At 41.6% G+C, this 12709-nt stretch overlaps 2 protein-coding genes across 3 annotated transcripts; one reads left to right on the top strand and one right to left on the bottom strand.

The window, feature by feature from the left end:
* Positions 1 to 1316: 1316 nt before the first annotated feature.
* LOC114797860 (acidic mammalian chitinase-like) lies at positions 1317 to 10564 on the top strand. 2 transcript variants are annotated; one of them, XM_028993091.1, is made up of 12 exons: positions 1317 to 1431; positions 1545 to 1568; positions 1641 to 1845; positions 2225 to 2281; positions 2361 to 2526; positions 2621 to 2745; positions 2940 to 3063; positions 3659 to 3841; positions 5111 to 5227; positions 5302 to 5434; positions 5836 to 5995; positions 10387 to 10564. In XM_028993091.1, exons 1-12 carry the CDS (start codon positions 1407 to 1409, stop codon positions 10547 to 10549), a joined length of 1482 nt encoding a protein of 493 aa, XP_028848924.1. In that variant the 5' UTR covers positions 1317 to 1406; the 3' UTR covers positions 10550 to 10564. The 2 variants fall into 2 exon arrangements, with proteins under 2 accessions (XP_028848924.1, XP_028848925.1); XM_028993092.1 differs by lacking the exon at positions 10387 to 10564 and adding an exon at positions 7343 to 7847.
* pm20d1.2 (peptidase M20 domain containing 1, tandem duplicate 2) lies at positions 10474 to 11608 on the bottom strand. The gene is made up of 4 exons (XM_028993093.1): positions 11323 to 11608; positions 11091 to 11177; positions 10775 to 11010; positions 10474 to 10702 (listed from the first exon to the last, which is right to left on the bottom strand). Exons 1-4 carry the CDS (start codon positions 11588 to 11590, stop codon positions 10592 to 10594), a joined length of 702 nt encoding a protein of 233 aa, XP_028848926.1. The 5' UTR covers positions 11591 to 11608; the 3' UTR covers positions 10474 to 10591.
* Positions 11609 to 12709: the final 1101 nt, after the last annotated feature.

Here is a 12709-nt window from a genome sequence, read left to right as displayed (position 1 = left end):
ACAAGATTCAGAAATGCTCATGGGATCGTTATTTCTTCATCCTCAACAGCGATTTGAGGAACAAAGTAGAGTTACAAAAGCAGACAAACTTGCAGTTCAGCATGCTAGATTAGACTTTTATGTGAGAGAATTGTTCACTGTTTGCAAATAATGGCCATGCACATTGTACTAAAAATAATCTTGATTCATGTCCACATTGGACATTTATTCCATCAAAACCTAAAATTTAGAAATCAGAATACACACAGACACTTTCTGTGCTTGCCTGTATACATCAAACCAGCTCTTTATCATCAATCTTGCACAAAAAAAGTTTTTCTTTATTAAAATGTATCTATGGTAAATAGTTAACGTAATTATCAGTGGCATGGTTCTCATATTATCAGGCTCCATGTTCTCCATACATTTGTACAAAGGAAGAATGAAAAGCTGTGATGTGTGCAGTCAACCCCGGTTTTCTGTAGTTTTTAACAAGAATGCTCTTCTATTCAGGACTTTTCCTGCTCGGAGATTCTTGGGTTTTCAATTGCGAGACATTCTTTTTCTCAGATTTGAATTTGGAATTATACAGGGAAGACCATTGCAAAAGCATGAGTTTTGGCATGAGACATTTTACACTGACTCACTGGCTCTCTGGTTTACTGTGCAGGATTGTGTGTGTACAGAATGAAGGACGTTATTGTTTGCTATCAACCAACACATTAAGTTCCACGATACGTTCAAAAGAGTGCAATACACATTCTAGTAAAACATGATCCCATCATCCGTAAATAATGAAATTCAATGGAATATAATGAAAGTCACAACAGTTTAATTATTTTTTTAAATGATGCAACAAATAGTGTAATAGTCATGTGATTCAAGATGGTTTCATTAAAACTGTTGTAATGAATATAGAGCCACGTTTTGTCATTTTAATTCAACACAGAGCACAACAATTGCCTTTTATTGTCAATGGAAAGCAGCCTTTGTGTGAAAACTGTTGAAATGAAAATGCATGTAAATAGAAAAGTAGAGCGATGCATTGAGTCAGGTGATTTGATAAACTACATGGCCATTTATTTTATACACTGGCTCAACACAAAATTACATTATTTATGCTATTGAACACTTTTCATCTTTCACTGCATCACCCAGAACTCCTGATTACATTTCCAGGATCAGCAAAGTAACCGATAACTGATGTTTTGAACTTTAGGACAATTCTATGTGTTTAAACAAAAGTTTCCAATAAGGGAGGGGGCGTCCTCTATAGGGAAGTATTTGTTTCCCTCTTTTTTTTTAAATCTTAGTTAATCATTACACAGTACCTGCCATGTCACTGTCCATGTGACATCTGCTCATTCCAGACCCTTTATAAATAACAGCGACATAAAGTGTATTCAGACTGATCCAGAAGTAGTAACATGAAGACATTCTCAATATTAGCAGGTAAACATATAAATATATACTGTAAACATAATGTGATCTGGGATAATTGGATATCATAAAAATACTGTAAAACTGTATTACTAATGATCTGTTTTTAATTGAAACTTTCAAAGGTCTTGGCCTGCTGTCACATTTTGGTAAGTTTAAGTTTCTTAGAATTTTATATGATTAAAGTTATATATGCAGCAGAAGTAACCTTTTTTTTTTAGGTTTGGCCACACAGCTGATTTGTTATTTCACCAACTGGTCACAGTACCGACCAAATTCTGGAAAATTCCTTCCTGAGAATGTTGATCCGCAGCTGTGCACACATCTCATCTATGCATTTGCTATCGTTAATTCTGCTAACCAGTTGGACAAATATGAATGGAATGATGAGACCCTATACAAATCTTTCAATGACCTTAAAACAAGGTACATTCTGAGGTGTTTTATGTCTTCATACCTTGTCTTCATTTAAGATAAGATAAGATAAGATAAACCTTTATTAGTCCCACAAATGGGAAATTGCATATGTGTAGTATTCCTTAATACTACATGAAAAACACACATGCGATATAAAAAATGCATACTGCTAATAACAATATATCCACAAACATGTACTAGGAAACCAAATTGTGTGTAGAATTTGTGTAAAATTGCTGTTTGATGAAGAATCGTGTGGAATGAAGAATCATGTGGAATGATAAGTAAATATTACTTCTGATGAAGTAATCATGTTTCTAAAGACCTGTGTGTAAGGGGATAAAACATAACCCAAGAACTATCCTGGCTTTTTTGTTCCAAAAATCAGAAACCCTGATCTGAAAACTCTTCTTGCTGTTGGTGGGTGGAACTTTGGAACGACACAGTAAGATCACAGAAAACAACTTTTTTATGTTTTTTGTTTCCTTTCCTAATAATAACTCCATAAAATTACATTGATTCAGGTTCTCCATCATGGTGTCCTCCGCAGCCAACAGACAGACATTTATCCAGTCAGCCATCACAGCTCTCAGGAAGTATGGATTTGACGGACTGGATCTTGACTGGGAATATCCTGGCTCAAGAGGCAGCCCACCTGAAGATAAGCAGAGGTTCACGCTGCTGTGCAAGGTGGATAGGACCTCAGTTTCTGGAAGCTAGACCTAAATTCAATTTTTTAATGAGAGGTGGAGGCTGGACTGATGCTTTAATTTTTTTTATATAGGAGCTTCTTGAAGCCTTTGAAGCTGAAAAAAGAGGAAGTGGGTTTCCCAGGCTGATGCTCTCAGCAGCTGTGGCAGCAGGAAAAAATACCATTGACACAGGATATGAAATCCCAGAGATTTCTAAGTACGTTTCCTATGTATCAGAAGACCACAAAGTCACAGATTCAAACCACACTTACTACCATTGTGTCCCTGAGCAAGGCACTTAACCCTGAGTGTTTTCAGGACAACTGCCCCTGTAAATATTTATTGCAAATCACTCGGGATAACGGTGTCAGCTAATATGCTGTAAATGTAATGCATGTATTTGTGTCACAGGTACTTGGACTTTATTAATATAATGACTTATGACTATCATGGATCGTGGGAGAGCATCACTGGTCATAACAGTCCCCTTTATCAGGGTTCCAAGGATACAGGGGACAACATCTACTTCAACACTGTGAGCAAAAAATGCTTATTTCTATAGAATTGCCTGACAGATTATATGCAATTGCATTTTCATTGACATAAATAAAAAAACAATAATATTAAATTGAGGTGAGTAAGAAACTGATCGCTTTTTGATCGTAAACTGCTTTTGGGGGCAGTGGTGGCCTAGTGGGTAAGGAAGCGGCCCCGTAATCAGAAGGTTGCTGGTTCGAATCCCGATCCATCAAGGATGGTTTCCCACTGCTCACCAAGGGTGATGGGTTCAAATCAGAGGACACGTTTCATTGTGTGCTGTGCTGCAGTGTATCACAATGACAATCACTTTCACTTTAAACTCCTGATCATTCTTTAGTTGAGGCCATTTTCTTGTGTGTAGTGTTCCATTAATTTTATTAGACTGAATCTGACAAAAACTATAACCTCTAAAAGATGGTCTTCTCAGTAGCCTGAAATATATTTAATGTTGAACTCACTTTGATTTTAATTTGTTTCTGATTATTGATTAAATTGTCATATTTTACCACTTATTATGTGCAAGGTCACCTTAAATTGTTCTCAGCAGACATATTCTCCAGCTCAGAAACTAAGCCATGTAAGTTTTGCAGAACTTTTCTATGAGCTACTGGAGAGACCAGGGTGCCCCTGTGGAGAAGCTCAGGATGGGTTTCGCCACATATGGGCGGACATTCCGTCTGAGTTCTGCAAATACAGGAGTCGGTGCCCCTGCCAGTGGAGCTGCCTCAGCTGGAACTTACACCAGGGAAGCAGGATTCTGGTCCTATTATGAGGTGAGATCAGCACTCTATGGATATGTTAACATCAATACCATACACCCGTCTTAGGGCCATGGCTGCCACCAAGCCAACCTTGCCCAGTGTGCCAAGTCTTATAAAGCACAGGTAAAATATGGCTAGACAGTGCTTTGGCAAATTTATTAAAAAAAAAAAATTAAAATTTAGAAATCACATGTACATGCACATTTGGCAGCAATTACAGCCTCAAGTCATTTACATTTACAGCATTTATCAGACGCCCTTATCCAGAGCGACTCACAATCAGTAGTTACAGGGACAGTCCCCCCTGGAGCAACTTGGGTTTAAGTGTCTTGCTCAGGGACACAATGGTAGTAAGTGGGACTTGAACCTTGATTTGAGTCTTCTGGTTCATAGGCAAGTGTGTTACCCACTAGGCTACTACCTACTACCTACCATGCAAGCTTGGCACACATATCCCTTGCCAGTTTCAACACCAAAGTGTTTTACCATAGTTTCGTCAGACAAGAGAATTTTGTTTCTCGTGGTCTGAAAGTCCTTCAGGTGCCTCTCAGAGTACTCCGGGCTACTCTGTAGGCTTCAGTCTGGCCACTCTACCATACAGGCCTGATCAGTGGAATGTTGCAGAGATGGTTGCCCTTCTAGAAGGTTCTCCTCTGTTCACCTCCCTGACTAAGACCTTTCTCCCCAGAGGCAGTGGTGGGGCAGCGGTGGCCTAGTGGTTAAGGAAGCGGCCCCGTAATAAGAAGGTTGCTCTGGCCAGACAGATCCGCCAAGGTGCCACTGAGCAAAGCACCGTCCCCACACACTGCTCCCCGGCGCCCGTCATGGCTGCCCACTGCTCACTCTGGGTGATGGGTTAAATGCAGAGGACAAATTTCACTGTGTGCACCGTGTGCTGTGCTGCTGTGTATCACATGTGACAATCACTTCACTTTAATTGCTCAGTTTATGTGGCCGCCCAGCTCTAGGAAGTGTCCTGGTGGTTTTGAATTTCTTCCACTTACAGAGGCCTCATTGGGACCTTCAAAGCATCAGAAATGTTTCTGTAACCTTCCCCAGAATTGTGCTTGAGACAACTGTACACTGTGTGATCTTATATGGGACCAATAATTTTGTGGGACCAATAATTTTGGCGTCTTTGTTTTGGGTGTTGAAACACTAATCATGTCCCCAGCAGACCTTCAGTTGAGATGAAAATAAATTAAATCAGCATTGTACAAGTAAATGACTACTATAGAATATGTACAATATGTGAAATGTCAACTCTCAACTTTCTTCTAGGTCTGTACCTTCCTTCAAGGAGCCACTGTCCAGTGGATTAGTGATCAAAAGGTTCCCTACGCCACTAAAGACGGTGAATGGGTTGGATTTGATTCCAAGATGAGCTATGAAGCAAAGGTGCTGCTTTTGTCATCAAAATGCCTGGGCATGGGTTTGAGGGGTCAATCATTTTTTTCTGTTTTCTCTTTCAGGTACAGTACCTTAAAGACAACAATTTTGGTGGTGCCTTTGTCTGGTCATTGGACCTCGATGATTTTACTGGACAGTTTTGTGGACAAGGAAGCTACCCACTGATCTACCACCTACACAACCTGCTGAATACCAGTAGGTTCATTATACAGCATTTACATTTAAGATATTTAGCAGATATTTAGGGACACAATGGCAGTAAGTGGGGTTTCCCCATTAGGTGACTACCACCTTAGGCTACCATTATGTAACTTAGAAATGTCCTTAGATTGATCAATGGAATGCAGAGTGAACATTAACATCAACAATTAGTCCTGAGTTCCAATGAAATGCTGTGTTCACTAATGCAAGTCTAAGTCTTGCACAAATTGCAAAATCCTTTTGCAATTTTCTTATATAACTTAAAACATTTGCACTGATGAAATAATAAATCGGGTAAAACAATTTCCATGGAAATCAGCATGGCCCTAAACATTTGAAGACCAGTGCATATATGTGAGTGTTTTAAATCTGACTAATGATTATCTTCTCTACAGCTTTACCAGCTCTCCCTGCAAGCACCACCACCACCAAGCCACAAGTGCCAACAAAAACCCAGACCTCTGCCCCCAAAGTTTCCAGCAAAACCACCACGTCTGCAGCTGGGTTCTGTACAGGCAAACCTGATGGGCTTTACGCAAACCCCAGTGACAAAAGGTCCTTCTACCAATGCTTTGTTGGCATAACCTACATCCAGCCCTGTCCTAGTAATCTGGAGTTCAGTGAAGGCTGCATGTGCTGTGACTGGCCGTCTCCATAAAACATGTTACTCTCAAATTTCTACTCTTGCTACCAGTGTGATTCACTATTTGGCACATTGCTACAATGCATTTAATGAAATGTAATAGTAACTTTTTTTATTTTGCTTTATGAAAAAAAATCAAGTACATTTCAAATTGCTCTTCACATTTCACTCAATCAATCAATGTATGTGCCAATGCCCCAAAAATAATAATAAATTACATGAACTTGCATAATCAGCAAAAACAAAAAATACTGTACAGTACTTCTAGGAATTAAAATGGTCACAGTTGTCAATCACTCATGTAAACAATAAAATCCAATTTAACCAAACACATGGAAATCAAACTCAGTATGCCCTGAGAAAACAGTTTCAGTACTGAAACAATCTGCATATTCTTGTTCAAATAAACAAAAAAGCAAACGGTGCTACAATTAAATAGATTTTTAAGTACCTAATTTCAGTGGCAAAATAAATATCTGCTTCACATTTGTACATGACATGACGTTTGAAATACAACCATTTTTAACATACTGTGGCCTTCAGAAATAGAAAATGCCGAACATCACGGTCAAAGTGACTTTCCTCATTCTAATGTTAAACAGCAACACCATCCCCTCCTGACCACGCCTGCATGCTTTGGAGACGTATTTGTGACAATTTTCTGTTGATCGGCTGGGTACCTGAGTCCATATATTTCATAACATAAGTCATTAGAAATATCATTTTACACAGTAAAAATCAAAAGAGCTTAAATATTCCTGTACTGTAAATCTACATGATTTCATTGATATTAATACAGTAATACTCGGATTTACTGCAGCTAAATACAGGCATGGCACTGAAAATCATGCATGAAGGGCAGATTTACCAGAAATGTCTGGTAACTACACACTGCAGTTCAAAGACACTTTAAAATGTTCAGATGTACAGGCCAATGGGGAACATGTTTAATGAAGACTTTGCAGGGTCAGAGGTCATGATTAGCCGTATGAGGAGAGGGCAGATCCTTAACATCACAGTTTTGAATTAGTCTGAAATAGAACATCACCATCTCCTCATAGTTCTTTTTGGAGATTCTCTCATTCACACCATGAAATCTGAAATGGTAAAAGACATCCTGTTAGAGGACAATTAAAACAACTGAAAACTACTTAATTCAAATTAAATTTGTAATTCTACGAAGAAAATAGATTTTGATCTTTTGTTATTACATACAGTTAGATCATATTTCTAATATATGAATAAATTTTTTTTTACAGCTTTTCACAAACAACTTCACAAACGACTTGATATTACCTCTGTGGATCACCTGGCTTGAACCAAGTCGGAGCAAACCGATAAATATCTTTGGTCAGTTCAGTGTAGTGACGGCTGTCTGTGTTCCCAACACAAATTCCTGCAGAAGAATAAGGAAAAGGAAGTGAAGGAGGCCTCTGCACAAGTCTATGAAGCGTGCGAGTGGTCATTTATCAGCTGCGCTCCAACAGACTCACACTTCAGATTCACTTCACCTGGTGCTACAGTAACTTGTGGGAACTGCTCCAGCGCCGTTTTCTTGAGGATCTGATATCCGAAAGCTTTGTTGCTGTAGTCGCTGACTGGCAAAGGGTCAAATCCACCCAGCACTTCAATCTTCACCCTCTCATCTGCCACTGTGGCCTCGATTAGGTCCAGCACCTTAGAAAAGAAAATTATATGAACAAGAGGATATTTAATTTACTGAAATAGCAGCTGGAAAACAGCCATGTGAACAGATAGAACAGATGAGAAATTTACATTTTTATTGCTAGCTGGCAATAGAAGAATCCTTGAAATAAAAGCTAAATTCACATTCACACTCAGTTATTTCATGCTTCACAGAATTGCCATTTATTCAGCATAACAAGAATTTAGTTTCCTGCATAAAACTTTATACATTTTGCAAATTTAAAAATCAATGAACTCAATACAAAGCTTTGTTTAAACATCAAATTGGCCTTTAGGCTGTCACCTCTTTCAGTGTCTGTGCAGAGTGGATGCGCAAGTTCACCACCGCCTCAGCATTGGATGGCAAAACATTAACCTGCGAATGAGAGGAAAGCAGACAAGCAACAAGTGGGATGAAGGCTCTTGTTGTGCTTGCACATTTTAGTTTAGGATGATAGCAGCCTAGCCAGTAACATGATCAACCAGAATGACCACAAAGCCACAGGTTCAAACCCAACTTACTGCCATTGTGACCCTGAGCAAGACACTTAACCCTGAGTGTCTCCAGGGGGACTGTCCCTGTGACTACAGATTGTAAATCACTCTGGATAAGGGTGCCTGATAAATGCCAGAAATTTAAATGTAATGTCTGTTTTGTGCAAAAATGCAGGATTGTACCTTCACACCGGAGTTAAACATGGTGATCGCTGTAGTAGTCCTCACAAAAGCATTGGTTTCAGGTCTTAGCTCCATCACCCTGTAGATTTACATACCTGTAAATATTATTTTGAATAAGAAGGATACAAATACAAAATATAGCATAGGCTCGAGGAACAGCTCATTCTTGATTAATTAGTCCATCTGGACCAATTAAACACATTCACATAGGGGTGGTAAACACATAGGGGTAGTAGTAGCCTAGTGGGTAACACACTCGCCTATGAACCAGAAGACCCAGGTTCAAATCCCACTTCAAATCCCTGAGCAAGACACTTAACCCTAAGTTGCTCCAGGGGGGGACTGTCCTGTAACTGATTGTAAGCCGCTCTGGATAAGGGCGTCTGATAAAAATGTAATGAACATTCAGAATTTGAACCCTAGACAACTTTCAAATGTCTCATCTGTCATCTGTGTCTACCCTTTCCACTGGGGTACCACAGGGTTCTGTACTCAGACCCTTTCTTTGCACAAATCCCTCTCTCTCTCTCAGAAAAATCAGCATGGATAAAGGAACATGTATTGATCCTTCTCTGACCAAGTTTTGTCACTTGCTTTTGATTAATGTGTCTGCCAAATGAATTGAATGTGATTAGTTGTCACATGTGTCAAACCACAGCTCAGCAACCAGTGCACACAGTGAAATGTGGTCTCTGCATTTCACCCATCCTGAAAAAGCAGTGGGGACGGTACTTTCCTCGAACCAGCAACCTTCCGATTGTGGGTTTCCTTACCCGCTAGGCCAACTACTGCCCCTGTTGGTGTGAGTGTGTTGTAGAGAGCTTTGTCTTTTGGGGGAAAAAGCACACTATACACACCTGCTGAGGAGTGGGCCGAACAGCCATAGGTTCGACATGATGAATCTGAGTGGAAGGCCAAACTGGGGAAGGGGAAACACACAAAAACAATTAACAATAATAACAATAGAAATACAGAAAAGCATGCATATGTTGTAGACTGCAGACAACTCCAGGCATTCAATAGAGATGCCCCTCTAATGCATAAACAGTTTTTAACGTTTATGGACATTAGGAGATTGAAAGATTGAGACTCACTTTGTGAGCCAAGTGTTCAAATGTGCCACGTTCAGGACCATAACCAAACAGCCTTGGCAAAGGGTTATCTTCCAGCCTGAGTGACGAGTCAACAAAAAGACTTTAACCCTTTATAAAAAAGGGCTCATCAATACAGCAATGTGTTATGTTAACACAGAATCCCCACGTGGCAAACATCAAATGTAGAATTATTGAACTCATTTGAAAGTCGTCCCTCACCGTTTGACAGCAGCCGCCAGGATGCCGATGCTGCCCTCGGCTGGGGGCATGGAGGAGTGGCCTGGAGGGGTGCTGACGCTCAGTTTCACAGTGGCTTGACCTTTTTCACTGATCCCAATCCTGCAGCCAATTAAAATATTTGTTCACATATTTCACATACACATCACCTAAACACCATGTGACCACTGAAAGGTGGAGTGATTCAAATTGATTGACTTGCTGCAGCGTGGCATCTGGGGGTCACAAAGGCCACACTCCAAAATAGAGTAAGAATGTTCTGTTCCTCAAACCACTGAGAGTTGACTTGGTCTCCTGATTCTCCAGATCACAATCTGCAGCATGTACTGGATAAACACTGCACCATGGAGGTAGCACCTTGCAACTCGGGGTGCAATTCAAAGGATCTTTTACTGACAGATTGAAGCTAGTAGCCCAAACTGTCCTTGACAGGTCAGGGCAAAATAGGGGCCAACTCAACATTAGGCAGATAATATTGAATTGAAAATTGATTAATCTATATTATGTGTTTGTGTGTGTATGTATGAGTGTGAGAAAGAATTGTCATTATCATCAATCAATCATTACAGGCCAGAGTCATTAAAACATGTTTTTTCCCCTCTATAAAGATACTCACAGAGCAGCAGGACCATTCAAGCCACTGATGATCCCATCCAGCACAGCGAGGCCCTCGTCGAGAACAAACTCGAGCAGAACGCTTCGCTCCTTCAGAGCGTTCACTATACTGACAGCTCCAGCCACGCCCCCGACCTGGGACAAGCATTCAAATAAACACCATCATCAGTCTTTAACAGTCATTTCTTTGGTATGTATTCAGAACTGGGCGGCACGTTGCACCTCTTCATCATGACCCAGGCCGATGTAGAAGCCTCTTTGTGGACTGTAGCCCCTCTGCAGCAGGTACTCCAGGGCTTGCATAATCCCCTACACAGGAAGCAAAATCAGTTCCTCCGACAGCGCCCAGTGCGCTCAGAGAGCCTTCTTGACATGACCTACCATGACAGACTGCTTGTCATCAATGGTCCCGCGTCCATAAATGAACCCATCGATCTCTTTGGCCGAGAACGGCGGCGCGTCCCAGCCGTCGCTCTCGTTGGCAGGGACGACGTCGATGTGCGCGAGCAGCATGTAGGGTACCAGGGACAGGTCCGATCCCGCCACCCAGAACAGGTGGCTGTATTCCCCCACGATTTCGTGCGTGACCAGATGGGAAGAAAACACAGCAGGGAAGGCTGGGGAAGAAGTGACATAAGTAAGCTCGTCGCTTGCGTGTTGCAATCGACCTCATTTTTAGCTCAGATGCCTCCGATACCTTTTCTCAAGAGCTTGGAGAAGTCACGCAGCGCAGTGGTGTTGAGGCTGGTTTCTGAGTACGACACCGTGGGAATCTGAATGGCCTCTGCAGGGGACAAAATTAAGAAAAGATGAAGGAAAAGGTCAAAGGGTCACGCGACTCTGTGCCAGCAGAAACTAAAAAGGATAAATTCGCGGATAAATAAAAGAAAATCATTCCAAATTGAGCAGCCTATGCCCGTGGACGAGACCTCGGAAGTTGCTGATCAGCTGCGCTCGCTGCTCGCCGCTCAGGTCCGCGGATACGTAGTCGATTTTCTCCCACCGCGCCAGCTCCAGCCCCGCGCCCGCGTCCACCGCCACCGTCCGGACCGCGGCCACGACCAGCAGCACGGCCAGCGCGAAGAGCGAGGCCAGCGAGGCCGCCTTCGCCAGCCTGACCGCCCGCACCTTGGCGCCGCGTCCTCCTGTCATTTTGCTGCGCGGCTGTTCGCCCGGCGAGTCGGGCGCAGGGCGCATGCGCGCCCCCTGCCGGCCTGGAATACAGCGTGGCGCCGGAGAAGTGGGTCAGGGACAAATAGGTCACATATTAGCTCCCAGGATCATTTTCATGGTCAGAGTTACTAACCTGGCAGTGGTGGCCTACAGTCAGTTGACCACGCATACAGTACACCATTTCTAATATTCTTATGCACAATACGTGTATATATACCCACTCTGTGCATTTGTACAATATCACAAATATATCTTTTATGTATATGCGGAAATAGTCTTTATTTTTACAACTATTTATTTGCTTAATGAACTTTTATATTATACAGTTGACATATTGTCTGTGCTATTGTGTTTGCAGCTCTTACATTTACAGCATTTATACCCACACGCTGCTCCCCTTGCAAATTTCATGGCTGCCCGCTGCTCACTAAGGGTTACTAAATGCAGAGAACATATTTTATTGTGAGCACTGTGTGATGTGATGTGAATCACAATGATAAAAAACAATCACTTTCAATTAACTGCTCAGATATTTGGCACTTGAACTGTAGAGCGATGTTTAGCGAAGTGAAAGTGAAGTGATTGTCATTGTGAAACACTGCAGCGCAGCACATGCTGCATCCATCACATTGGTGAGCAATGGGCAGCCATGACAGGAGTGCGTAGGGACAGTACTTTGCTCAGTGGAACCTTGGTGGTTCTGGTTCTGAACCAACTTTAAAAGTTGTTGCATCTCTCTACAGTTCAAGTCCTATTGGACTGAGGAATGATTAGTTCTGAACAAAACACAGAGATTTGGAGGTCTCCACCACTTTCTTTAATCCGCCTACTGTGCAAACCATCGGTGACCTGCAATTGTTGATCATCTGCCAATTTGCCTCAGATCAGAGATTATGTTCAGCCACCACTTGCACTAGGTTCAGAGCTGGACTGATATTCAAGAGTACCAAAGATTTGCCTGGTAGGCCAATGCACTTTTGAACCAATTCAGCCAATGTGTATAGCAACATACTCCATGCCATGTCAATCAGCCCTTCAGTCATCATGGTTTTCTATTTAAATGTTAACTTGATTAAAAGCAGCTGTATAATGAACTGACTGAAAAAAAATTAGTCAAGACCTGTCAAAGTTCATCTGTTTGTC

This window comes from Denticeps clupeoides, chromosome 10, assembly GCF_900700375.1.
Source record: "Denticeps clupeoides chromosome 10, fDenClu1.1, whole genome shotgun sequence".
Classification (NCBI taxonomy): Eukaryota; Metazoa; Chordata; class Actinopteri; order Clupeiformes; family Denticipitidae; genus Denticeps; species Denticeps clupeoides.
This window is presented reverse-complemented; position numbering and strand designations above follow the sequence as displayed.

Bases quoted from the DNA above. Each gene is read 5' to 3' on its own strand.
- LOC114797860 (XM_028993091.1), top strand. From the start codon at position 1,407: ATGAAGACATTCTCAATATTAGCAG. The intron at 1,432-1,544 runs GTAAACATATAA...AAACTTTCAAAG, and splicing joins GACATTCTCAATATTAGCAG to GTCTTGGCCTGCTGTCACAT. The intron at 2,282-2,360 runs GTAAGATCACAG...ACATTGATTCAG, and splicing joins TGGAACTTTGGAACGACACA to GTTCTCCATCATGGTGTCCT.
- pm20d1.2 (XM_028993093.1), bottom strand. From the start codon at position 11,590: ATGCGCCCTGCGCCCGACTCGCCGGGCGAACAGCCGCGCAGCAAAATG. The intron at 11,178-11,322 runs GTCTCGTCCACG...TGTCCCCTGCAG, and splicing joins GCTGATCAGCAACTTCCGAG to AGGCCATTCAGATTCCCACG. The intron at 11,011-11,090 runs GTATCGGAGGCA...CTTCTTCCCCAG, and splicing joins CTCCAAGCTCTTGAGAAAAG to CCTTCCCTGCTGTGTTTTCT.